General features: G+C 43.7%; 1 protein-coding gene across 2 annotated transcripts in view; it reads right to left on the reverse strand.

Annotated features, from left to right (window-relative positions):
• Nucleotides 1-19: 19 nt before the first annotated feature.
• Nucleotides 20-25,572, reverse strand: part of sh3pxd2b (SH3 and PX domains 2B) — a 203,991-nt gene continuing 178,438 nt past the window's right edge. Inside the window, exons 6-14 of one of the 2 annotated variants that reach the window (XM_083648432.1) lie at nt 22,568-22,593; nt 21,824-21,859; nt 18,227-18,358; nt 16,822-16,923; nt 9,708-9,825; nt 7,516-7,721; nt 6,939-6,985; nt 4,675-4,803; nt 20-4,112 (exon numbers count right to left, since the gene is read on the reverse strand). In XM_083648432.1, coding sequence (XP_083504558.1) covers nt 2,592-4,112; nt 4,675-4,803; nt 6,939-6,985; nt 7,516-7,721; nt 9,708-9,825; nt 16,822-16,923; nt 18,227-18,358; nt 21,824-21,859; nt 22,568-22,593 — 2,317 coding nt within the window. In that variant the 3' untranslated portion in view covers nt 20-2,591. The remainder of the gene's footprint in view (nt 4,113-4,674; nt 4,804-6,938; nt 6,986-7,515; nt 7,722-9,707; nt 9,826-16,821; nt 16,924-18,226; nt 18,359-21,823; nt 21,860-22,567; nt 22,594-25,572) is intronic. The other variant, XM_083648433.1, reaches the window with a different exon arrangement.

Here is a 25,572-nt window from a genome sequence, read left to right on the forward strand (position 1 = left end):
ACACGATATGACAGCTGAAAAATCTGAAATGTTTATTGACTTAATATGAAAGTAAAGGAAAAGTCAATGTAATGGGGGGGGGGAAACATTGGAAAAAAGCAAAGTAAATAAGACTACAGTACTGAAGTAATCATACCAACAACCACCCCATACATACATTTGTCTTGCATTGTAGTATTAAAATACTGTATTTGCCTGGCTCACTTTTGCCCAATTAAATATGTACACAATTGAATCCACCTGTCGGACTCAATTGTAGGTATATTATCACCTACAAAAAACACATTGTTGTGTGTATAGTGGGTAAAATAACCAATGTTTGTATGGGAATGGGATGGATGGTGGACCACCATTGGTGGTCCACCATTATAGCAACTAGGAGCAGAACAGATTGACAGATTAAAAAAATGCAATAAATCAGCAAGTTACAACTCCCAGCCTTGTCAGCGAGCCAGCCCATAACCAATAATTACTACCTTTACTTGTATTTGCCACTTTCACCCATGAGTCCACATGGAATACAAAGGTGTAGACAACAAGAACTTACTTGGTCTGTTGTTTCACATACATTTATATCCACGAGTGTTTTCCCCCAATCAGTGACAGATTTGTCTCTTGGCAAAAAAAACACAACTCTCTTTCTCTATCCCCCCTAAGGCCATGTGTCCACGAATCTTCTTTTCCTGCTCCAGCATCTTTTTTCAGTTGTTTCCAATGACGAGAGAGCGTACTGTATATACGAGCGTCTGCGTCCGTATAGAGAAAGTGCGCTGCACCCAGCATATTTTTTCAGAGCGTTTCGCATTTTTTGTGCGTCCGCACGCAGCTGGGATCAGCGTTTTGCCAGCGTTTAACTGCCAGGAAGAGGCGCTATATGGACACCCGGCCTAACAAGCCATTCCCATAAAACAACCAATCAAATTCCTTCTTTTATATAAAGTTTTCTCCTGTTTTCTCCCCAATTGTACTTGGCCAATTCCCCCTGCTGATTAGCACATGACAAAATGAACCTAATCAAAATAGATTAGCACATGCTTCCTCCGATACTGCTTCTCACCAGACAGCGAGGATTAACGCGTGGGAAGATCACACAATTTCCCCCCAGTTCGCCTCCCCCCCAAGCTACCTGGAAGTACCGCTGCCGGGAATTGAACCCGGGTCTCCGCGGTGGTAGGCCAGTGCTTTACCTCTACGCCCCCAGACGCCCAACCAAATTCCTTCTTGTCCCTTCCTCTTTCTACTCATTACCCTCATCACTAGTACGAAATAAAAACAGACATAGCAGATGGCCTGACAGAGGAAAGTGACAACAGTTATGATATGACTCTCATTACTGTACAATATAAACTATTTTGCTATGATGACCCTGCTTGAGACCAGTCAAGCATTAATGTAAAACATTATTTTTATACAATGGTCATCTTTTGCTGTGTTATCCGAGCACCAAAATTCGGTTTGTAAAGAATATACTGTACACTTACAATACTGTGAATCATTGCACAAATCACTGTAGTAATGTAGGCAAATGTGCTTGGCAAACAAAGATGATTCTGGTTCTTTTGGGGTTTGTGATAACTTCAAGATGAAGGTAAACAATATGACAGAAAACATATTTTTCAAGTTCTCATTTTGGATTTCTTTTTTACCCTCAACTTTACACGAGTGGATTATTGTAGTCAGTATACAAAACATGGCTATAGAGTAATATAAAGCTCCATGGAATTCTTTCCCTCTCCTCCACCATGTGCAAACCTTCAACCTACCTCATCTGAAATGATTGGAAAAGTGCACATCTGTTCAAAATCACTGCAACATTAATTGTGCAGTCTAACAAGAAAACAAAACAATAAACATCACAATAGCGCGACAACTAATACCGGTATGCACGTCTCTAGTATAACAGCACTTAAAATCTGCTTGGCAAAGACTTCTCTTGTAGTAATTTGCACTATTTGCACTTGTGTCCTTACTGAACTCCCCCAGTGAGTTCAGATGCAGTCTTCGTAGAAGGAAAGAATAACTGTTGTGTCTACTGCTGGGAAAAGACTGGCTGGATTTGAATATTCTCCTGTAGCGTAGGCTTTTCTTCCAGAGGCAATTCGTCAGGTTTTTTTTTGGTCCTAGAAACATTTGGAGAATCAACAGGGACTAACGACCACTAGAAGTGCATATCTAAGCATTGAAGCACTTTGCATATTATATTGAGGCACCGTAACATGGAAGGCAAGGGCGCAGGTACACGTAACTGCTGTTCTAGGCTTGAATACGTCGTTGTAAAGGTGACACAGGCCTTGAGTAATATACAAAAAAATCTGAACAGAAGCAAAATAGGTTTACCTCAGATTTGATGTAATATCTGGATAAAACGAGAACAAGTAAACATCACAAAGCACAACAAAATAACATGTTATTGCTGGTTCACTTTAGCTAGAATACAATTGTAAAAAAAATGAAATGTAACAAAAATTTGAAAAAAGGGTACCTATAAATAATAATTGCTAATTTAATACAAAATAGTGATATTGTTTTTTTATCCTTTTATTTTATTTCTTATTAAAAAAGGGCCATGGATGTGAGAGGACATTCAGTACCTAAGGTTTCTTGCTCAGGTAATTCGAGGGGATCCACCTCTCGTTTTCTCCTCCTACATTTTTACAGAACCACCAGCCACTGCTGTTTTTTTCCAGCACCTCGAACACTGTACCTAACTTGAAGCTGGCCGTTTGTTCGTCGCCTTCAAAGTCGGCCACAGCGAGGTACAGCTCATCCTTACTGGGCTCCTTGAGCAAAGGGGGCAGCTTGTCCCTGGGCGGGCCAGGCTTCTCGCTCTTCAGCTGAGGCTTGGGAGGAATTGGGACTTTAACCTTGGGCTCCTCTTTCTCCTTGTCTTTCGGAGGAGGTAGAGCGAACGCTTTGGGTTTAGGGGGAGGGGGTCTGCTAAGTTGGGGCGGTGCGGGCCTAGGGACGTCGGGCGGTTTAGTCTCGGTCGGGCTGGATGGGTCGGTCTTCCTGGGAGGAGGGGGTCTCCTTGGAACCATGGCGGGGGGTCGCTGGGGGACTTCTCTGTGGGGAGGCACTACTGGTTTTGCAGGGGGGGGTGATGAGCTCTCCTGGCTATGACCGTTGACTTGTTTCGGGGGGAACCGCGGCTCATCGGGGGGCTTGCCGTTGTTGAGAGCAGGGATAGCGATGGGGGGAGAGCTTGGAGGGGAACTGGGGCGGGGGCTGTTTGGTACCGCTGAGGTGTCATTCTGATGGTTCGCTTCAGAGCCGAGATCAGCAGGTTTTGAAGGCCTCAGCTTGCTCCTCAGGTTGGTGATATCTAGTTTGTTCCCTGCTGGGGGGTCTGGTTTGGCAGCTGGGACCGGTTTGGGCCGGATCATTGGTTTTGGTTTCATGAACACTGCCGGGCCCGCTGCGTCTGGTTTCTCCTCCTGGACATCTGCTTTAGGTTTCGGTGGCTGCTTCGGGACGGGTTTCAGATTAAACTTCTTCACCTCTTTGGCAGAGATTTTGTGGCCACACTCCAGCCCCATCTCATTCTTAAGGTGAAGAGCCTTGGTCTTGTCCTCTTTCTTGGGCTCTGGTGGTTTCTCTGGTTTGAAGGGGGGTGCCTTGGGGGTGACAAGAGGCATGATGACCCCGGGGGCTGGAGGTTTGGGCGGCAAAGGTTTGGAAAGATCAGACCTGGGCTTATCCGCTACCTCTAATTCAAAGCTCTTATTAATGGACTCCCGACGAGGCGGCAGAGCTGGTTTCTCCTCCACTGGGGGGGCGGCTGGAGCTGGGGGTAAAGGCCCGGAGAAGGTAGAGGGACCCTTGCTAGCGCTGGACTTCCAGTCTCTCAGCTTGGGCCGGCCACACGAGTCTGATGCTACATTTGGCTCGTCTGGTAAAGGCTTAGACCAGCTGTCATCTGCGCCCGAGATGCTTGAAGAACCACCGCCATCTTCCAGCCTCAGCTTCTCCATCTCATTGGGCAGAGGGGCCAGGAAGTTAGGCCGCACGGCGTTGCTGGTCTTCTTGTACTTGTCGATAAAGGTGACAGGGGCCCAGCCCTCTTTGTCATCTATCTGGATGTACCACCAACCGCTTGAATTCTTCTCAATCACCTGGCAGGTAAAAGAGGAGAAATTATCACTTTAACTTAAGATTGGTCACAACTGGGAAACAAACAAACACACACACACACCTGTGCATTCTCTTTACCTTTTGGCACAGTCTGCACTAGGTATGGAACGATAATGCTGATGTCATGATACAATGCAATAGTGGTGTGGGGCTCAAAACACGATGTAATAATTAAAAGTTCAATGATAAAGTATGACAGAATTCTGTTTATTTCTGAGGCACACATCTTCCTAGAAATGACATTGTAAGCAACAATTTAAAAATGTCCCTACAAAGTGTAAATAATATAATTTGGATGGAAAGCTTGTTAAATTGTGATGGACAAGCCATCCCATTTGTGATTACTACAGCAGAATAAAATGCGGATCATATTTTTCTGCCCCACGATACATATTGTCACATGTTTATATTGTGATATGTATTGAATTTCATTATAACGTCCCATCTCCATGCTTCACTTGTTACAAACGGAGTCTGCCAGTAAGGGGGGAGGGAGTTGGCATTTGATGTAGACACAATGGTATGAGATGTCTGGAGTCTCACCTCCACTTTAACTCCAGCCTGGAAGCTAATGCCATCGGGGATTGTGGTCTGGAAGTCTGCTATGGTGTAGAACTCCTCCTCAACCTGAGGAGGGATGGGCGGCTTGGGCAGGTTCACAACACCGCGTGGCTGTGGGGTGGGACAGGCACACAGACACAAAGGGGATGAAGGAGGCAGGAAAGGGTAAAGAGAAAAAGAGCATATATGGCAAGAAACAAAACAGGAAATAACTAGAATGGCACTCAGCGCAGGCCTCTGCCAATGCCAATACAACAGACTGCTACGATATGCAAATTTTGTGAGTGGGATCAGAACCCTAACCCCGACTCACCCACGTCCCCAGCCATCTACCCACCCCTCGAACCCTAGTCTCTCCCCAGACTCAAATATTACGTTGAATCGCTGCGCTCCGCATACTACATAAGTGAGTCTGTGCCAGTTAACAGCCACTGCTGGTTTTGAAGGCGGGTTGAAATTGAATGAGTGACAGGTCGTAGCACCGATGAGAGAGCGGTTCGAAAAATGGGCTGCGCCTCCCTGATCGCAAAGTCATTACTGATTGGAGAGGACTGAAGTCATCACTGGCATATGACTGGCCACGTGAACGGTTCCCTCCCATAACCAGCCCTCTGAGGGAAAGTGTCCCAGACCCAGAGAGAGATCTGCAGCATGCAGTAACGCAATGTATCAGTTTAAGAACTCTGGCGTTGAGACTACTCGAACCCCGACTCTAGGACCTACCTACTGTATTCTTAGATAGGGCCTCTATTCCCTAGCCCCGCCCCCTTCATTATCACACCCCCCTTCCACCACCCACATCCCAAAAGCTACTCCCCCTACCCACCCCTCAAATCACAACGGTGTGACTTTCCTATCCCTAGCTACGGCCCCCCGCCTTGACCTGAATCGGATTTGCGCCAACATTTAATGGGTTCTTCTTTTGGCCCATGCTACACCTTTCCATGAAGTTTCATGGATATCGGCCAAGTAGTTTTTATAAACAGACAGACAAACAAACAAACAACCAACCAACCAGGACGAAAAACTCCTTGGCGGAGGCAAAAAGAAGGAAAAGGCTTAATGCCAAATGGATAGAAAGCCCATTGTGTCAAATGGAGATGGTTGTAAGTGGAAATGGTTCTAATTGGAAATGGTTCTAATTGGAGAAAGATGGTTGTAAGTGGAGATGGTTCTAAGTGGAAATGGTTCTAAGTGGAGAATGATGGTTGTAAGTGGTGTCACAGTTCGCTAGTATGATGTTTGTCGGTTACCACTGTTATGCTTTTATTTTTTTATATCTTTTTTTCCCGATTTCTTATCGCATTTTTATCCCCCGTTAGTGCTAATTTTTAATTTATTTTATCCTGGTTGCTGCTCCACCCTCTGCCAATCTGGGGAGAGCCGAAACTGGCTCCATGCTTCCACCGAGACATGGGCAGTTAGCCAGCCGCTTCTTTTCACCTGACAGGGGAAGCTTCACGGGTAGGACATAGCATGTGGGAGGATCACGCTATTCCAACGGGTTCCCCTCCCTCCGAACAGGCGCCCCTAACGACCAGAGGAGGCACCACATCAGTGACCAGGATATTGCATGTTTTTGGTGAAGGGGGTTCCTATATGAAGGAAACCCCCAGGGGGCATGGGGAGAACATGCACACTCCACACAGAAAGGCCCTTTTGACGACCCCACCCGGGCGGCGGGCACTCAAGGACATACGGACAGGCACGCATTCCTTCAGCGCTCACAGCGTCCCAGGTGGGAATCGAACCCAGGACTTTCTAGCTGTTATGCTTTTATGACGTTGCGTAAGGCTGTCATTGGGAAAGTGGGAGTTGACTTTAGGGGTGTAATCTATATGACGTGGCCATAAGCTGCGGGGCGCTCTCTCTGCCAGTCTGAACAAGAAAGACAAGTGTTCTCTAGTGTCTTTATTCCTTTCTTTTCACATATGGGTGTGAGTGTGTGTGAGATACTTATTTCTAGTAGCGTCTAAATTAGTGAACGGAAGCTGGTTGTAGCTAGCTTCCACACCCCGGCTTGAGCTGTCCAGTGAAGCTATCTGCATCAGCCGGCCTGCTGTCTGGGCCCTATGCCGTATGCTAGCTAAGTCAATCTCCCTTTTTGCAAACTTTCCACCTGACAGCCTTGTGGTTATTTCGTTCTGCCGTGGTATGTTGCGGGTCCAGTTCATCTAGACACGAGCCTATCTCTTTTTAGAACCGAACCCGTGACAGTGGAGATGGTTGTAAGTGGGGGTACATACAATGGTGAGATCCCTGCGTGGAGGAGGTCTTTGTCTTAATCCCACTTCTGTGGAGGGAAAAGACAAACGTAATTAAAGGACTGACTCTTGGTATTGTGTTGTACATTTGCAAAGCAGCAGGGCCCGGCCTGTCTGCAAAACCTGCATTCTCTACCTATCCTTTTTACATTTAGGTTTTGATTTCTTTTTTTCCATTCTGTGTTAAATATAGTGTATATGCTGATAGACTGCTGATTACAGGCAAATCCGTTTATAGCTCAAGACGAGTCTCTCATACAACAAGAAATACCAGAAATACCAAATACCACATGAAAAGACATCAGGTCTAGAACTAAAATCTAACAAATATATTTTCCAGAATTTGTTTTCCAATTCCAAAACAATGATCCCAATCTCCTGACCTGGAAATTATCAAATTAATTCACACTAATCCAGACTTTGTAGACCAGTGTAGGTATTATGTATTCATATATTCATAGAAGCTTTGATAGCTTTGAAATAGAGTAGTGTCACAGCGGTGATGGTGAGCAGTTACATGTATTTTATTTGTCACACATCGTTTATTTAATACACTCACTGCGTTTGTTGTTGTCGGAGAAAGGCGACAGCTTGTTTTCTTTCTGGCCGCTGTCTCGGTTCTCTTTGGCCGCATTGTTCTGCTTGGAGAAGCCATCTAGGTCGCTTGCACTGGCGTGGGCAGCGCCCCCTGCTGACTGTTTCTGGGTCTGGATATCTGCCTTCTTCAGGTAGGAGGCTGGGGCCCAGCCCTCACGGCCCTGATACCTGAGAAGAGGAGACATGTACTGTACACTTCAGCTGACAGATTCGTGGGCCGTTCCATTAACACTGGGAAACAGGAATGTGACGGTTCAAAGCATGAGCTCATGAGCTTTCTCTGCCAAACTCGGAGGGGCCTCAGCACCTCACCCCGACCTAAAAAATCCAAGATGGCTGCTCCGCGCATCAACAGTAGTTAAAATCGTAGTAAATGTTTATTAGCACTTCTGTCTTGTTTCTGTCTCATTAAATCTGCTGTACACACAGCACTGACTAACTTCTATCTGTGTGGACATGTTGCTGCAGTGTTTGTATGCGCAAAATACCGCAAAATGCATTGTTAATATCAGCGGTTATTGCTAACAATGGCTAGGTTGGCCTGGTTTGCCAACTTTTTAAATGGAATGTCGACAACTCGGGTGTGACAGTCATTCAACCGTCACATTCGCGTTTCCCAGTTTTAATGGAATGGACCAATAATACTGAACAAAGGCATGGTCATATGCTGACTAGGTAGGATTGCTGACAGTCAATCTAGACAGTCAGCAGTGTTGGGGAAACTACTTTAAAACTGTAGTTTCCCAAACTACTAGCTACACCACAATGAGAAGCAGTTAAACTACATTAACTACTCAAAAAGAATGTACCGTAGGTTGTCAAATTAAAACTACTTTAAAAAAGTAGCTCAACTTCATCCAAACTACATCACGAGAAATCAGTTTGACTCTGGAATCTCATATTGTTACACAGAAGTAGAACTGAACTGACTAAGTAAAGTATAGGTGTGTTTGATTTAGGGACTAGGGCAAGGCCAATCCTCACTCAGGCAGGCCGAAGATGCATTTTAAGGAGAGGATAGGGAGCAATTGTTGAGGTGGAATCAGGAAAATGCTAAATTTCGAGGAAAATTCATATTTGATCGCAGACATCTTGGTCACAAACCACAGGTGATTTTAATCAAAGGCGGTGATTCTCATTAAATGACAACCATGGCCAATGAGCTGTGGCATTGTGCCTTATTGTATGGCAAAAAAGGTAATGAGAATACTATGAATAGTTAACTATGGAAAAAGAGTGGAGATTTGAATGTAGTTAAACTACCACCCAACTATTGAAAATTGGAGTTAAACTAGTAATTGAACTATATGTAGTTGTTACGGCTTGTGGTGCATAAAAGACGAGATGAGAGTTTTCTTCAGTTGATGCAATATTTAATTTATTTTTGGGGAAGGGGTATTGGAACAAATAAACAAAAGAACACTGCTAATTGATTGGCGTTGGCCTAGTCGTATGGGACGGGGCGCAGCTGCACCTCTTCTCCCATTCCAATGAGTCAATGAAAATCCTGCTCTCAGGTGCGCGGATCAGCTGTTTAACGATCCTGTGTGATGTGACCTCACTGACCATATAAGGACCGGACTTCGGGGATCCCCTGTGCGGACATTCCCGCAGCAGTGTTTCCTCAGCCAATTTGGTCTCAACAGTAGTTAACTACTCCCCAACAATGACAGTCGGATTTATATATATTTTTTTACATTATAATGTAAGGTATCTGTAATGTAGTAGAGAGAAGCGTCTGCACATCCACTATGCAAACCAGGTGCTAGACTAACAAAGCTATACGTATAAAAGAAAAGGTATCTGTAATGCCAATTAAATAAATCAATTTTCAAGAAGCTCCAGTACATTCTGATATTCACTTATACTAAATTGTTTTTAAGTATGCAAATTATGCTTACAAACTCGACAATAATCATCTCTTTAGTAAATATTGCTGTATATATGTTTGATATCAAAAGTAGGCTACTGAACTGCTCTATAGAAGGTGACATCACCGGGCGTGCACCAAAGACCAGTCAATAGCAGATGCCCAGATCAGTAGCATAGTTTCGCCATTAGATGTCAGGCTTCACACAGGTTTGGGGTTTAGTTCCATTGTCAGAGAGGCATCCCAGAATAAAGGAAATGAAAGTGTTGATCTTTGTCATTTACCTGATCTTCCACCAGCCTTCCAGGTTCTTCTGGATCACCTCCACAATCATGCCTCTCTCCAGGTCCATCTCATCCTGGTCCCTGGCTGAGTATGGGTAGATCACCGAATACTTCTCCTCTGAGGCAGGAAAGGGGCCATATTGTTTAATATAAAAAGATAACGTGTATTGAAGATTATAGTATAGGTTAAAAAAACGGCAGAGCAGCACACAGGGGAGAAAGCACACAGGGTCTTGCAGCTTTTCAAGGCAATTTAAGTCTAAAAGAGCTTTGAACAGATTCAAAATCTCTCCTACAATACAGACTGTCTTTGTATGATCTCTAGGATCAAATAGTTTCCCAATACAAGTGTATTGGTTTTTACAACTGGAATGGTTTGAGCGGCATCTTGTGGAGTGAGAAGATGTGAGATAAACACACACAAAAAACACACATACATCCTCCACAAATATCCATCACAAACAGGACAAACTTAGAACTGTGCTAGAAATGCAGTCATAAATATCAAAGGCATGATCTGATAGATTAGCCAGTGATTCCCAACCAGGGGTACGTGTACCCCTAGGGGTACTTGAGCAGCTTGCAGGGGGTACTTGGAATGATTGGGGAATACATTTTACCTCCAAAATGATAAATAAATATATATATATTCCAAGTCATTTCATAAGCCCATTGTTAAAATGTGATGTGTGTGCCACAACTAGTTCTGCTGGCAAATGTCAACTGCTACACTGTTCTCCTACTGATAATGCAAAAAGAAACAACTAAAAAGCCCAAACACCGGCAGTTCAGTGAAACATATATTTTGTATAGATTTACTTGTATGTAATCATCAACACGCATGAGCAGGGCCGTAACCGGAAAAGCCCAAACACCGGCAGTTCAGTGAAACATATATTTTGTATAGATTTACTTGTATGTAATCATCAACACGCATGAGCAGGGCCGTAACCAGGGTTCCGAAATAGGGGAGGTCCAGCAAGGGGAGGCGGATTCGGCGGCGCCCGTAACAAAATTTGAGTTTTTTTCCCCCCCTTTTTTAGCCATATTTAGAGTAATATATAATTTTAAATCAACATTAGGATTATACTGTTGTGATGTCATTATATGATATGAAATATTAGGGGAGGTCCGGATCTCCCCGTGCTCATAGCTAGTTACGGCCATGCGCATGAGTGAGGGGTACTATTGTCATGGAAAAACAGCTCAAGGGGTACATAAGACAAAAAAGGTTGGGAACCACTGGATTAGACTATGTGAGAAAGATGCTATGAACTACTGATTCTATGTGATCTGCTAATGGTCTATTAATTATTTTATTAATGCTGGTTAACTGAAGTCACAAGGACTCAAATGTATTTCTTGACGTGCAACAGAAAAACAACAAGGGTTTAACTTACATGCTTGGATCTCTCATGCAACATACATGCATACATACACATGTACACAGCTGTGTACACGCACACACAGGCACGAGCATGCACACGCACACACGTGCGCACGCGTGCACGCACACACACACACACACACACACACACACACACACACACACACACACACACACAGGGGGAGAAGAAAGGCGTGCGCTCCACCTTGCCCAAAGCCTGTGCTGAATAGATCCCCTAACGTTCTGCGGCGACCCACGTGCCTCGGCAGTGACCAGAATCTCCGAGGCACTGACATCACAGTGACATCACAGCACAGTGGGCGGGGCAGGAAGTCAGCAAACAGGAAGTGACCATTACATACCAGTATGCCATTTGGTGGATGTATTTATCCTCAAGTTCTTTTCAGTATAAACATTTTCGGTATCAGTTAGGGGTGGAAAGATACTGTACAGTACATCGATATATCGGTACATCATCGATAACATATTATCGTGTATCGATTCAAAGTTAAAACATCGATGTGTATCGTCATCTTTAAGATAGTCCTTCTAAATCCAAGGTGATGAAGCGTAGATGTGCATGGCTTATGTTCATAATTGAAGGTCATCAAGGGCCTTTTTAAGTTAAAGGAACACTCCGCCCATTTTCAACCAACTTTGTATCATTAGAACATCAGTAGTATATCAGAAAACTGTAAACTGTTTTGAAGTCTGTCATTTAATTTGACAGTTATTGAGTGTTAAAGTGTGGACCAGTGACATCACTGGTCCACACTAACTCAAATTAATAACTCATTAACTCAAATCAACTCTCAATAACTGTCAAACTAGATGAATGACAGAATGTTTGACAGTTATTGAGAGCTGATTTGAGTTAATGAGTTATTAATTTGAGTTAGTGTGGACCAGTGATGTCACTGGTCCACACTTTAACACTCAATAACTGTCAAATTAAATGACAGACTTCAAAACAGTTTACAGTTTTCTGATATACTACTGATGTTCTAATGATACAAAGCTGGTTGAAAATGGGCGGAGTGTTCCTTTAACTGATAAAAACATGTGCAGTTAGGGAACAACAGGTCTATTTATATATATATATTAGGGCTGTCAAACGATTAATTTTCTTAATCGCGATTAATCGTGCGATTAATTATAATTAATCGCGATTAATCGCATCTTTGTATCGCATGTTTAAAATGCTATATTTTGCATTGCAAAGCATTTTTAATTAGATATTAATCATTATTACCAGTGTGTCGTGATTGGGAATCAAATTAATGCAAAGAAATGTACTTTGTGATCTTGAATTTTAGATTTATTTTCAATTCAATAGAAGTGCAATGTAGACAGGAGGTCACAAAATGTCTACAAAATGCATCTTGAATAGAAAATAAATGCACAATAATTGTAAACACTCCAGAACGCTCCAGAACCGATACTTCCGGCGGCGGCGCTGTGGAGCAGTCGAAACCCAAAATGACACAGCCGAAGAAGGCTGTATCTGAGCTAAAAACTTTGGCACTTCCATGTGAATAATGGCTTGGTATTGGAAACTGTGTATTGATAACGTGTATATCGCGTGAAGCCATTGGAGCCGACCTCCCAGTGGTTAGAGGACCCGCGCATCCGAGACTCTGAAGGAGTAATGAGTGACGAGTCTCGCGCTAACTAGCTGGCTGCTAGCTGGCCGCTAGCTACTTTTAGGTGATCGCTCGCCTCAAACTCGATACTTCGGTGATATTTTAATTCCGTTTTACACAAGGTGCAAACTACGGCTCTCGACTTATCCACTGTGACATTTGGGAAGTAAAACGAGCCATTTAAAAGCGTATTGCTGTCGTTCTCGCCTGCACAAGCAGGAGACAGGAAACCGAACTGCTTGACTACAAGTACGGGTGCGCGAAGGGACAAAATAGCGGCATGCGATTAACGCGATTAAAACAAAATAACGCGTTATGATCGGCGCGCTGACAGCCCTAATACAGTATATATATATATATATATATATATATATATATATATATATATATTGTATTAAAAATATTACTGGTAAAGGTCTGGAAGAGCTCCGAAATGAAATTGTCAAATCATATTTTAGTTGCTTTTTGTGAGTTGATATAAATGTGACTGATTGTGTTAGATGGGCATATGATATCCTCTCATATCGATCGGAAGTGCCCGAATTGAATCGAATCAAAATGTTGTGATATCAGCAAATATTGTATCGTATAGAATGGATAGATCGCATCGTGATGGAACTTGTGATTCCCACCTCTAGTACTACTTGATTCTTTCTGCTGAGTCACTACACAACTTGTTTCCCACAGTTTCCAGAGCATTGTCCCTGTCTCCAGCAGACAAGTCAAGGATGTCTGAATCTCGTAAGATAGTCCCCCAGCTGTCTCACCCCCCTGTCCCTTCACATACTCCTTATCTGTTTGCTGCTTTGTCTCACTGTCAGAGAACTGCAGTGGCCACTGCTGTGTATTTCCCTCCATGCTGCATGTTCATTAAAGACAACACAGAAAAAGAAAAAAGAAGACAACACAGAATCAGACGATAGCTGAATCGGTGTGATTTGTTTTATTCTCATCATATGCAAATTACCCCTATAGCCTATACTGTACATGTATGTCTCTATACTGTACATGTATGTCTCTATACTGTACATGTATCTATACTGTCTATACCTATACTGTACATGTATCTATACTGTCTATACCTATACCTATACTGTACATGTATCTATACTGTCTATACCTATACCTATACTGTACATGTATCTATACTGTCTATACCTATACCTATACTGTACATGTATCTATACTGTCTATACCTATACCTATACTGTACATGTATCTATACTGTCTATACCTATACCTATACTGTACATGTATCTATACTGTCTATACCTATACCTATACTGTACATGTATCTATACTGTCTATACCTATACCTATACTGTACATGTATCTATACTGTCTATACCTATACCTATACTGTACATGTATCTATACTGTCTATACCTATACTGTACATGTATCTATACTGTCTATACCTATACCTATACTGTACATGTATATATACTGTCTATACCTATACCTATACTGTACATGTATCTATACTGTCTATACCTATACCTATACTGTACATGTATCTATACTGTCTATACCTATACCTATACTGTACATGTATCTATACTGTCTATACCTATACCTATCTGTACATGTATCTATACTGTCTATACCTATACCTATACTGTACATGTATCTATACTGTCTATACCTATACCTATACTGTACATGTATATATACTGTCTATACCTATACCTATACTGTACATGTATCTATACTGTCTATACCTATACCTATACTGTACATGTATCTATACTGTCTATACCTATACCTATACTGTACATGTATCTATACTGTCTATACCTATACCTATACTGTACATGTATCTATACTGTCTATACCTATACCTATACTGTACATGTATCTATACTGTCTATACCTATACCTATACTGTACATGTATCTATACTGTCTATACCTATACCTATACTGTACATGTATGTCTCTTGGCTGACACTTCCTTCCTGTCAACTATCTTTTATAATGCAGCCAAAGAAGCTATAGACCAGGGGTGGGCAACTGGCGGCCCGCGCTGGAATTGCAAAAAAATACAAAAAATGACAGTGCACCTGAACGCAACATGCAAGATACCCGCTGAATAAGTTTCCAAATGTTCATGTCATTCTGGCCAATACTCCACTTCTGTTATAACATTCTACATTGAAGTAAAATGTTAAATAATGAACTCGTTGGTTTTTGATTTTTTTTCTAGCTTCAAGAGTGCATTTTTGTTCTTGTGTGACCCTCAACACAGGCTTTGAGAATCACGGGCCACTTACTGATACTTATGCTTAAATTAACCCACTCATATCCTGGTTTATTTCAAGAAAAACATTTTGGCTAGTGGAAATTCTAATTGGCTGGTAACTAAAATCTAGCAGCCATATTGGCAGGTGATCAAAAAAGTTAATTTCAAGCCCTGCAGGGAGAGTAGGTGGTGACATAGGAGTGAGTGAGAAAGGGATCAAATATTGGTGGTTAAGAAGACTTAATTTAAAATGAGTTATTCCTCTAAACCTGGCTTCAAATGCCCCAAATTTTTCACACCGGCGGCATTCGGCCCCCAGCCCTCAGCAAAATCTGGCCCTCTGGTAGCAAGGAATTTTTTTTGTGGCCCTCTCTATCATCAAAGTTGCCCATCCCTGCTATAGGCCAAAACAAAGGCTGCTCGATTATATCATTACCAGGTGGAGAGAATAGGATTGCTTATCCACTACCTTGACCATTTCCCCCCCAAGAGTAAGGAATGACTTGCATGTCCAGTAAAACATTATTATTATTATTATTATTATTATTATTATTATTATTATTATTATTATTATTATGATCAAGTTTTTCCCCCAATTGTACTAGGCCAAATCCCCGTCGCAATCGTTCGATCTGGGGAGAGTTGTAGACTAGCACATGCTTCTAGGGCTGTACCGAATATAATTTTTTTCTAATTTGAATATCCTATTGAGGTTTCCATGAATATTTGAATGTCTGCTGTGATGTCATCATGACTTACTATATTTATTGTTGATCCACAAAAAATTAATAAAGTGATTAACCGAAATACATAGTCTTTTTGTTAACTCTTAACTTTTTTAATTAATATAATTGCAGTGGAAATTGCACAGACTAATTACTAATTGCCCTAGACAGTGACTTAAAGCCCCACTCAGTAAGTTTTCCACTGCGCCCTCTGCGTGCATTAGTATCGTTAACGATATCGCCGTTCAAAGTCAACAAAACACAGCGCCAGAAGCTCTATGTACAGTACATGTTGTGACATCGGGTACTCACCACGTGATGAAATAATAATGCATAGTCCCGTGAAACATCATTTTCGTAGCAAATCCGAATCGAGTTACTTCCTTGTATTCATTCAGACAGCGCTTCCGCTGTACAGCGCATGCGCGCGTCCTGTTTTTTTTTCTTTTTTCTTGCTACGGGATGCTGGCAGCAAACTGCTTAGTCCCAGGGCTGGCCAATGGAGGGCGGTGTGGGATAAATAAAGACGAGGGTCTCCCTATTACAAGTCAATCTACCATGTCCTGTGACTAAAAAGCTCTTATATTAATGTCAAAAATGTCAAAAATCTTACTGATTGGGGCTTTAAGTGCCACATTACTGCCACCTACTGGATTGTTATATTAAATCACCCCCCTGCCGATCTGGGTTGGCACATGATTCCTCCGTGCAGTTGCCACCCGCTTCTTTTCACCTAACAGTGAGGATTTTCACTGGCAGGATGTAGCAGGTGGGAGGATCACGCTAATCCCCTCAGTTCCCCTCCACCCGAAAAGACGCCCTGACCGACCAGAAGAGGCACTGGTGCAGCGGCTAGGACCCATACCCTTAATCTGGCTTCCCACCCGCAGACACGGCCAATTGTGCCTATATGGATACCTGACCAAGCCGGAGCTAACATGGGGGCTTGAACCTGCGACCCGCATGTCGGTAGGCAGGGAATCTACTGGTGCACTACCCAGATGCCCACATCTACAGTAACAATTGAGAGTACATTTTCCAAACAGCCTCTCAAAACCCTGGACTTTTGCTGAACTGTTGACCCTAAACGCTGACACCCAGAGGAGAGGGCTGCGTACCTTCTTCCCCAGGCAGAGAGAAGTCGTCAGGGTCATCCTGAGCCTCCAGGCAGGTGGCAGGGACCCAGCCCTGGGCCTCGTCCGAGCTCACAAACCACCAGCCTGAGGGAGCACACATGCATGCCGCACACGCACACACACACACGCACGCACGCATATATATATATACATACATACATACATACATACATACATATATATATAAGAGATATACAGATACAAGTGAAAAATGGATAAGAGTGGATGCGCCTAACCACATGAATGCCCAGTCAATACAAGTTGTCCCCTAAAGAGACTAATACATAAATAAATAAGTAAATAAGTAATAAAACGAGAAGCAATTACCCAGGAGAAATGAACTGAACTTGCACAATCTTTTCCATTAATGCCCTGCTGGCGCTTAACCAGCAATCTTCTAGTCACAAGCCTGCTGTTCTAACCTTTAGCCAGCAGGGGTGTCAAACTCAATGAGTTCACAGGCCACATGGGGCCCAATGGGGTCTCAAGTGGGCCAGACAAAGAAAATCAATAATAGCCGATAAATAAAACCACTTCCAAATGTTCCTGTTTCATTTAGTGTAAAGAATTACATGAACAAGGTTTCACATGGGCTTATCTCAGCTACCATAGGACTATCATATCAACTCTAACGTAAGGCTACTGTCTGTAACTTTGCATTCCATTTGACAGCAACTGTGCAATTCTTCTGTAACGTATTATTCTAGGGTAATGAAAATATTTTACAATTTAATGATGAATACAGAAAACATGAATACTGGTAGGCTACTTCATATTTTAACCCATTGATTCCTGATGCAGCATTTGTGTGTGTATCCCTTTAAGACCGCGAACCACGGTTCGCAGTCTTAAAGGGATACACACCCAAATGAGGGATATACATGCAAATGCTGCATCAGGTATCAATGGGTTAACTTGCTCATGAAAGCGGATACCTCGTAGCCTTCACAAGCGCATCGACATTAGGTGTCAAATCCTGAGCTGAGGACTTCTCAGTGCAATTTTCACACTTTGCAAAGTAAATGATAAATGGACTGCCTTTATATAGCAGTTTTATCCAAAGCGCTTTACAATGTGCCTACATTCACCCATTCACACACCGAAGGCGACCAGCTGCCACGCAGGGTGCTGGCACAGCCAACGGGGGCAATTTGGGGTTCAGTGTTTTGCCCAAGGACACTTCGACATGCGGACTGGAAGAGCCGGGGATCGAACCACCGACCTTCTGGTTAGTGGACGACGAGCCACAGCCGCCCCACAGTCATCCCGTGGACAAGATTGGACCCTTTGGCGGGCCGGTTCTGCCCCCTGGGCCGTATGTTTGACACCCCCCCTTTAGGCAATGAGGCCATGAAAGTCTAAATATGATCTGGCAGACAGGTCTTACCTGACTCGTTCTTCTCGATCACCTCCACCACCTGACCCACATGCAGGCTGATCTCAGAGCTCTCCTGCTTCTCGTAGTCTGTGACTGCCACATACTGGTCCAAGGGCAGAGGGTCCACTGAGGTGGACTCTCCTGTTAGGGGAACACACCAAAGCAAAGGGACATGGAACTCTTCTCCCTGACTGCTCTTTATTTGGCCAGGCCATGGATGAAACCTCAATCATAAAGCCTCCACTTCTCATCTTCTCTCATTCATTAACAATCTTTTGGAATACTGTACTGTAGCTGTTCATGTGAGGATGAAAACAATTTCTATTAACTTGGAATTATAAGATTTCATCTGGCTTTGAGCTTTTACATTTCTGCAACTCATTGACTGAATACAATAAAACCTTTTAAAATTAAATGTGTAATATGCACTTAAATTAACTTTTCCAAAGATCTTTAGCCACAGGCTCTTAGAAAAAGCCTATTGGTAGAGCTACATTAAGCTACTTTTTTTGTATGAAATGTCAAACTAATTTCAATGTCACAATTTGTTCAACCTCTACTGAGTAAGAGGAGACAGTGAGAGGAGGCTTATCTAGAGTATGGAGATTCATCCAGGCAAGACACAGACAGGTGTCTTGCCTGGCAGGTGTGATTGGAGAGATGAAGTAGAAGAAAAGGTGAGCTGATATGAAGGAATGGAGGAAGGACTGAAGGGAGTAACCGGTAGGTGTTAGGAGAGTGGACAGGGTAGGGAATGGCAAAAGACAAAGGTGATGCCAATCAACATGGATGTGACTTCCAACAATGAAACAAGACCCACCACCAATGTTAGCACCAAGCCAGCTTGGGGGAAAAATTATTTCATAAGCAGAGGGCTCACAATACTAACTGATGCTGCTAATAACTGATAACTAAGGACTTCAACTTGCAGATTTCCCCAGATGTTAACACTAAAGGCTAATGTCCACCAGCTCCGGAACAGATGAGGTGCAACTCCGGTACGGCTGCTAACAGAAACACACTCATGTGATCTGTCAGACGTAGTATGCGGGATCCACCAGAACAGGTGCGTAATTTTTCTGTACCGCATGTATTGCCCATCTATTAACATGGGAGAGAGTCTGTTCCGGCAGTTTTACCGGATCCGCAATGCAGCTGTAACGCATCAGGTGTACATTGCCTGTAAGGCCTGTAAGGCAATGTCTGCTGCATTCATGTTCACTGAAAGCTTATCCAGAATAAGCACGGTAGGACAGAATTCACTCTAGATAGCATATCAGAATCATCATCATCATCATCATAACTAAAAGGGAGCATGTGGGCTCTGCAATTTTTGTCCCGTCCCGGAAGTGATGTCACTCACTGGAAGTGATGTCATCAGTGATGTCACTTTAGCAATTGTGATGCAAAATCCGTCCCTTTCTCACAAGAGAAGTGACTCAACTCCTGGTCCAGTCTCTTGTCATCTCCCGCCTGGACTACTGCAACGTGCTCCTGGCCGGCCTACCTGCCACCGACATCCGACCGCTTCAGCTCATTCAGAACGCTGCAGCCCGTCTGGTATTCAACCAACCCAAATTCTCTCATGTCACTCCCCTCTTCCAGGACCTCCACTGGCTTCCCATCTCGGCCCGCATCAAATTCAAGTCACTGGTACTGGCCTACAGGGCTGTACACCAGTCAGCTCCCCTGTACCTACAACCTATGGTCAGGTTCCAAACCTCTCAGCGCTCCCTTCGCTCCTCCACCAGTGCAGGTCGCCTCGCCCCTCCTTCGCTACGGGGGCTCAAAAGTCGCTCATCCCGATCTCGACTCTTCTCGTCCCTGGCACCTCAATGGTGGAACGAGCTTCCACCTTCGGTCAGGACAGCTGAATCACTGCCGATCTTTCGGAAAAGACTAAAGACACACCTTTTCAGGCTCCATCTGGGCCCTTCTTGATCTAACTTCGTTCTCTCTCTTTCAAAAAAAAAAAAAAAAACTAACCTAAACTTGTATCACTAACCTAAACTTGTACCACTGTTCCTTCAGAAGTTGTAGTTGTCATAGACTGTGCTCCATAGTTGATTGCTCTATTGCTGACAAAAATGTGTTATTGTAAGTCGCTTTGGATAAAAGCGTCTGCCAAATGACGTAATGTAATGTAATGTAATGTGATGTCATCAGTGATGCGAAGTTGTGACATCATCACTGATGTCATAAGAGCAAGTGAAGTCGCACAGCGGTTGAGCTGCAGGGCGGGCGAAGCAGCGCAGTGGCCGAGCTGCAGGGTCAACTCGGCGAGCTGCAGGGCGGGCGAACCCGCACAGCGGGCGAGCCTAGGAATCGAGCGCGCGAAGGGCACGAGATGCCTAGTGAATTGAGAATGACATACAGCACCTGCTGGCTGAAACTACATAGCAGCATGACTATTAAATGACATTATTGTGTGCCTTTGTGTGGAGGGCTGAGGGGTGAAGGGGACAGCATGCAGATCACTGAAGGAGCCAATGAACATGTGACTTCACCACAGGAGCAGAGCAGTCATCAAATGTGGCATCTGAAAATACTTTTTCTTTTACCTACTTAGATGCCAGAAGAGTTTGCTCAATGGGACACTACAAGGAGAACTGGAGAGTTAAGAAAACTACAGGAATGTATTTTTTTCTTCTGTTTTTTTTTCTCCCACTTTCTCCCCAATTGTACTTGCCCAATTCCCGGCCGTGCTGCCGATTTTGGGAGAGCTGTAGTCTAGCATATGCTTCCTCCGACACGTGCCAGCTGCTTCTTTTCACCTGACAGTGAGGGGGTTTCACCGGCAGGACGTAGCACGTGGGAGAATCACACTATTCCCCCCAATTCCCCTACTACCCCAAACGACCTGAGGAGGCGCTAGTGCAGCGACCCAGACTCACACCCCACAGGCTTCCCACCCGCAGACACGGCCAATTGTGCATGTAAGGAACGTCTGACCAAGCCGGAAGTACTGCTACCTCTACACTACCCAGACGCCCCCTGGTGGTAGGTGAGTGCGTTTACCTCTACACTACCCAGGCGCCCCTACAGGAATGTATTTGAAGCTAAGTGTAAGTGTGCCAATCTGAAGAATCCACATGCAGTAGATTCTATTTATCTGGCTCCTCCGGCAGGGTAAAATAGCGGTTGACTTGCTATGGACATCCTTCAGCGAGCAGCCAGGGAGAGTTGCCAATGAAAGTATTTCTCCCTTCAGAGCAGCTATGCCTCTGAGAAATGTTGGTATAAATAAAACTCCAATCTGTCTTATGTTATTGCTTGTTGCTGGCAACAACACCGCCAGGCTACATGACCCCACAATGGTGTTTGCTTCTAATTCAGCTACACAGTAAAACCTTATTTGCAGCCCTCTCTACTCTATCTAGCCCATCACTCTAGACTTGAATGCACACAAGAAATCCCCCACACTGGTTCTGAAGCTCACAGACTATACTCCCCCTCTCCCTACGGTACCAGAGCAAGCCCCTCAACAGAGCCACATCGCACCTGCCCAGGCCAGGGGAGGAGAGGAGAGGGGGATCAGGCCACTAGCAGACCGCGGGGGTCATACACACAGCATGAGCACGGCCAAGCATGACCGTCCGTTACTACCTCGCTGTAGGAAAGTAGTCGTCCTCTCCACAATCCCTGATGGAAAGGAAAATGAATGGAGAAGAAAATTGGGGGGGGGGGGGAAATGACATGGATGCAACTTAAGAATGTTAGAAGATAGAGAGAATAAGATAACAAGAAACAGTGATACAATGGCAAGATGCTTCCTTTGTTGCAAATAAGACTCAAAAGGGTGAGACTGCTCTCTGTGTATAAAGACAATTGAAATGCCTATATTCCACATAGGATTTGGCTGTCAAGACCATTTCGTATTCAAGAGGAAATCAGGCCTCTGATAGTATGTAAATGAGCTAAATGTTATATTGCAGTGGAATGTTCATTTAATACAACAGAGAATGTGTGCAATATGATGTCACCACTAGATGGTGATGATGTCATGTATTATAAACACCATAAATATATATTGTAGAGGATTGGCAGTAGCCTATTGCTAATGAAAATAAGTCAGACCTCAGTCAAATTGTGTTTACATATTTTGTATGATTTGTTTTAACATACATACACACACATAACACACATTTCTCTGGCTGACAATTCATTTGACAGTATCCAGCTCACCCATCCAGTACTACTGGTTGCACCTACCATTTGAAGATATAACAGCATAAGTTATTAACATACCTGAATTTATTTCTCTGCTTCACTTAAGACTTTAATTAAAAAAATACAAATAAGAATCACACGATAACAAATACAGTCTTCAGACAAAGACAGCTGTCTTACCTGATTTCTTCTTTCCAATGGGCTCCCTGTAAAACAGGAAATCATCACATTACCACCGGAAGATATCAAATCAATTAGCAGAGGTAAAGGAAATGTTCATGGACATTATGAATATTTCCAATTGGCTAACCATGACCATGTTTTAGCTAGTAGGACAATGTGATGTGTATCAACACTGACTGTACACTTATTTACTTATTTTATTTATTTATGAATTGCCTTAATATACAGTACAGTCACTTCCTACACCGATTATTCTAGCCAGGCACTTAAACTGATTGCAGCTCACATTGACCTTTCTCTGTCAGATGTATGTTACAGATGCATAGGACAAAACATAGGGCTGGGCATCTGGGTAGTGTAGAGCAGTGGTTCTCAAATGGGGGTCCGCGGACCCCCAGGGGTCCGTGGCACTTTGCCAGGGGGTCCGCGAAAAGTTTGCAAGTAATTTTTTTTTTTTTTTTTTTAATAAAAAAAAAAAATGCTACATGTTACTTATTCCTTCTCAAACTACTTCCTACATGGTGCTAGTCTATCAAAATATCTTGGCTGTCATTGATTGTGTTGCATAGTGGTTTTCTGTACTGTTGACAAATTGTGATATTGTAAGTCGCTTTGGACAAAACAAAAGTGTCTGCTAAATGACGTAATGTAAATGTAATGTAATAAAAAAAAATATATATATATATATATTTTTTTTTTATATCTTTTTGGCCAAAAGATATGGCATATTCATCTGATGCATCCGTCAGATTCCAGCCCTCACACCGCTCCCTAGATTCACCCCTCCACTAGTGCTGGATGCCTCGCCCCTCCACCACTACATGTAGTCAATAGTCGCGCGTCCCATTCGAGACATTTTTTCGTCCCTGGCACCGACATGGTGGAACGTACTCCCTCCCTCGGTCAAAAATATATATTTTTTTTTTTGCAAAATCTTCATAGTTCAACGAAAATAGTTTATGCTTTAAATCTAAAATGGTTCATGGATTACATTCTAATAACAAACCTATCAAATTAAAAGTCAATCACGTTACTGTGGAAACAATTAAGCTTAGCCCAAAATCACAAATCAGAATGAGGGGGTCCCCGGTATATTTTCTATCTTGTTAAGCTGCATTCACACCGACCTATTAAAGTTTGTCGCTGGCGTCGAGTTTACATACAAAGTCAATGCAAACGAGCGATTGAGCGTATATTCGCCTGGGAGAATAATCGCTGGGCGTCCGAGCGGCAGAGACAGAGCGACAGGGAGAAAATACGCTCATCGCTCAAGATGAAATATTCCAACTCGAGCGAAAATACGCTGGCATCAGTCGCTCGCTGTTCAATGCTGATTGGCTGCCGTGTGAGAGGAGTCAAGGATCACTCTGGCTTGGAACAAACCGCTGGTTTATTGTGTGGCAACAAACCGCATTGACAGGCTGACAGCTGACATGAAGTGAAGTCTGTACTACCGGTATGCAGCTCGCATTAGGAGCACGCTGATAGGCTTTAGCTTGTAAACAATGACGGTGGCTCGTAGTGGACAAACAGCATGACATTGCGTAACGTTATATCCCCCACATGTCCGTCATTTCGTGTGCCTGTTGATGAGCGATTTAAACAGAGCGACAGAGCGATTCCAAAGGGTTGACTTGAGCGACAGAGCGAAAAATAAATATCTCGGTGTGAACGCTCCTTAAGGGGTCCTTGGCTGAAAAACATTTGAGAACCTCTGGTGTAGAGGTCATAAGCACTCGCCTACCACCGCGGAGACCCGGGTTAAATTCCCGACAGCGGCACTTCCGCCTTGGTCAGACATTCCTACGGACACAATTGGCCGTGTCTGTGGTTGGGAAGCCAGTGGGGTATGAGTCCTGGTCGCTGCACTAGTGCCTCCTCTGGTCGGTCGGGGCGCCTGTTCACGGGGGGTGGGGAACTGGGGGAATAGCGTGATCCTGCCGGTGAAACGCCTCGCTTTGACCGGGACAGCATGGGGAATTTATAGTATTCTGTTACATCACCACACTGTTACATCATTTTAATTTGTCGGACTTTGATTAATTATAATAATGAAACTTAGTGCCCATGCTTCACCCTCATTTCAATCCGGGAGGGGTGGATGCTATCTGAAAACGCACTCTGGGCCGGAAATATGGCGGGGCTGGTTGGTCCTGTGTGAAAACAATTTCTGTGGCGAGGCTGCCGGCGTTGCAGGCCTTCTGAACGGCAATATTGGGCGATCTCTGTGTGAAAGTGTGTCTCTTTCTCTAGCCTTCTTTCTCTCCCTCTCTCTGTGGCCTGTGTGATAGCTGATCTCTGAAATTAAGTCTGATGTTAAATTCAATACAGCATTCTGCCTCGTCTGCTTTAGACATTAGCAGGACAAATAGTCCATCGGTCCACAGCAGCGGCTGATTCAACGTCCAGATGGCCAAAAAGTCACTGCTGGCTAAAGCTAAGCATTTAGCTTTCTCTTTCTCTCTGTGTCTCCCCCCTCTTTGCAATCTGAATACCCCCTTCACTTTATAGCCTCTGCTCTGCTTCCTCTTTCCAGCTCAAATCTTACCCTTCTCCTTAAACTCACTCTTCCATCTCCCTTGCCAACTGCTCCTTTCGTTTTCCTGCATCGACATGAATGCCCTGCGTCACATAAAGCATTGTTTGAATGGCAGAGCTGTTAATTGTCAAGGATCAAAATCACAATAAATCTTGACCCATAAGTGCAGGGGCGTATTTTCCACTGGGGACAGGGGGGGACATGTCCCCCCCACTTTTCAAAACCTAGATTCTGTCCCCCCCCACTTTTTAAACTGGTACCGAACTCAAAATTATGTTTTTTTTTTATCAGAGATCAGATGAGGTGGAGAAGGTGCCTGAAGACAGGGAGGTTTATACAGGGGCAAGCAGCAGATCCTGTGCCCCATAGCTACGCCGCAAGACTACAGGAAATGCTGTTTATTTGCATTCAACACACTGACCAACACACAGCCTCTCAGATGGGGTGACTTAACTGCACACCA

Source organism: Poromitra crassiceps, assembly GCF_964638095.1.
Source record: "Poromitra crassiceps genome assembly, chromosome: 1".
In the NCBI taxonomy this organism is placed as follows: Eukaryota; Metazoa; Chordata; class Actinopteri; order Beryciformes; family Melamphaidae; genus Poromitra; species Poromitra crassiceps.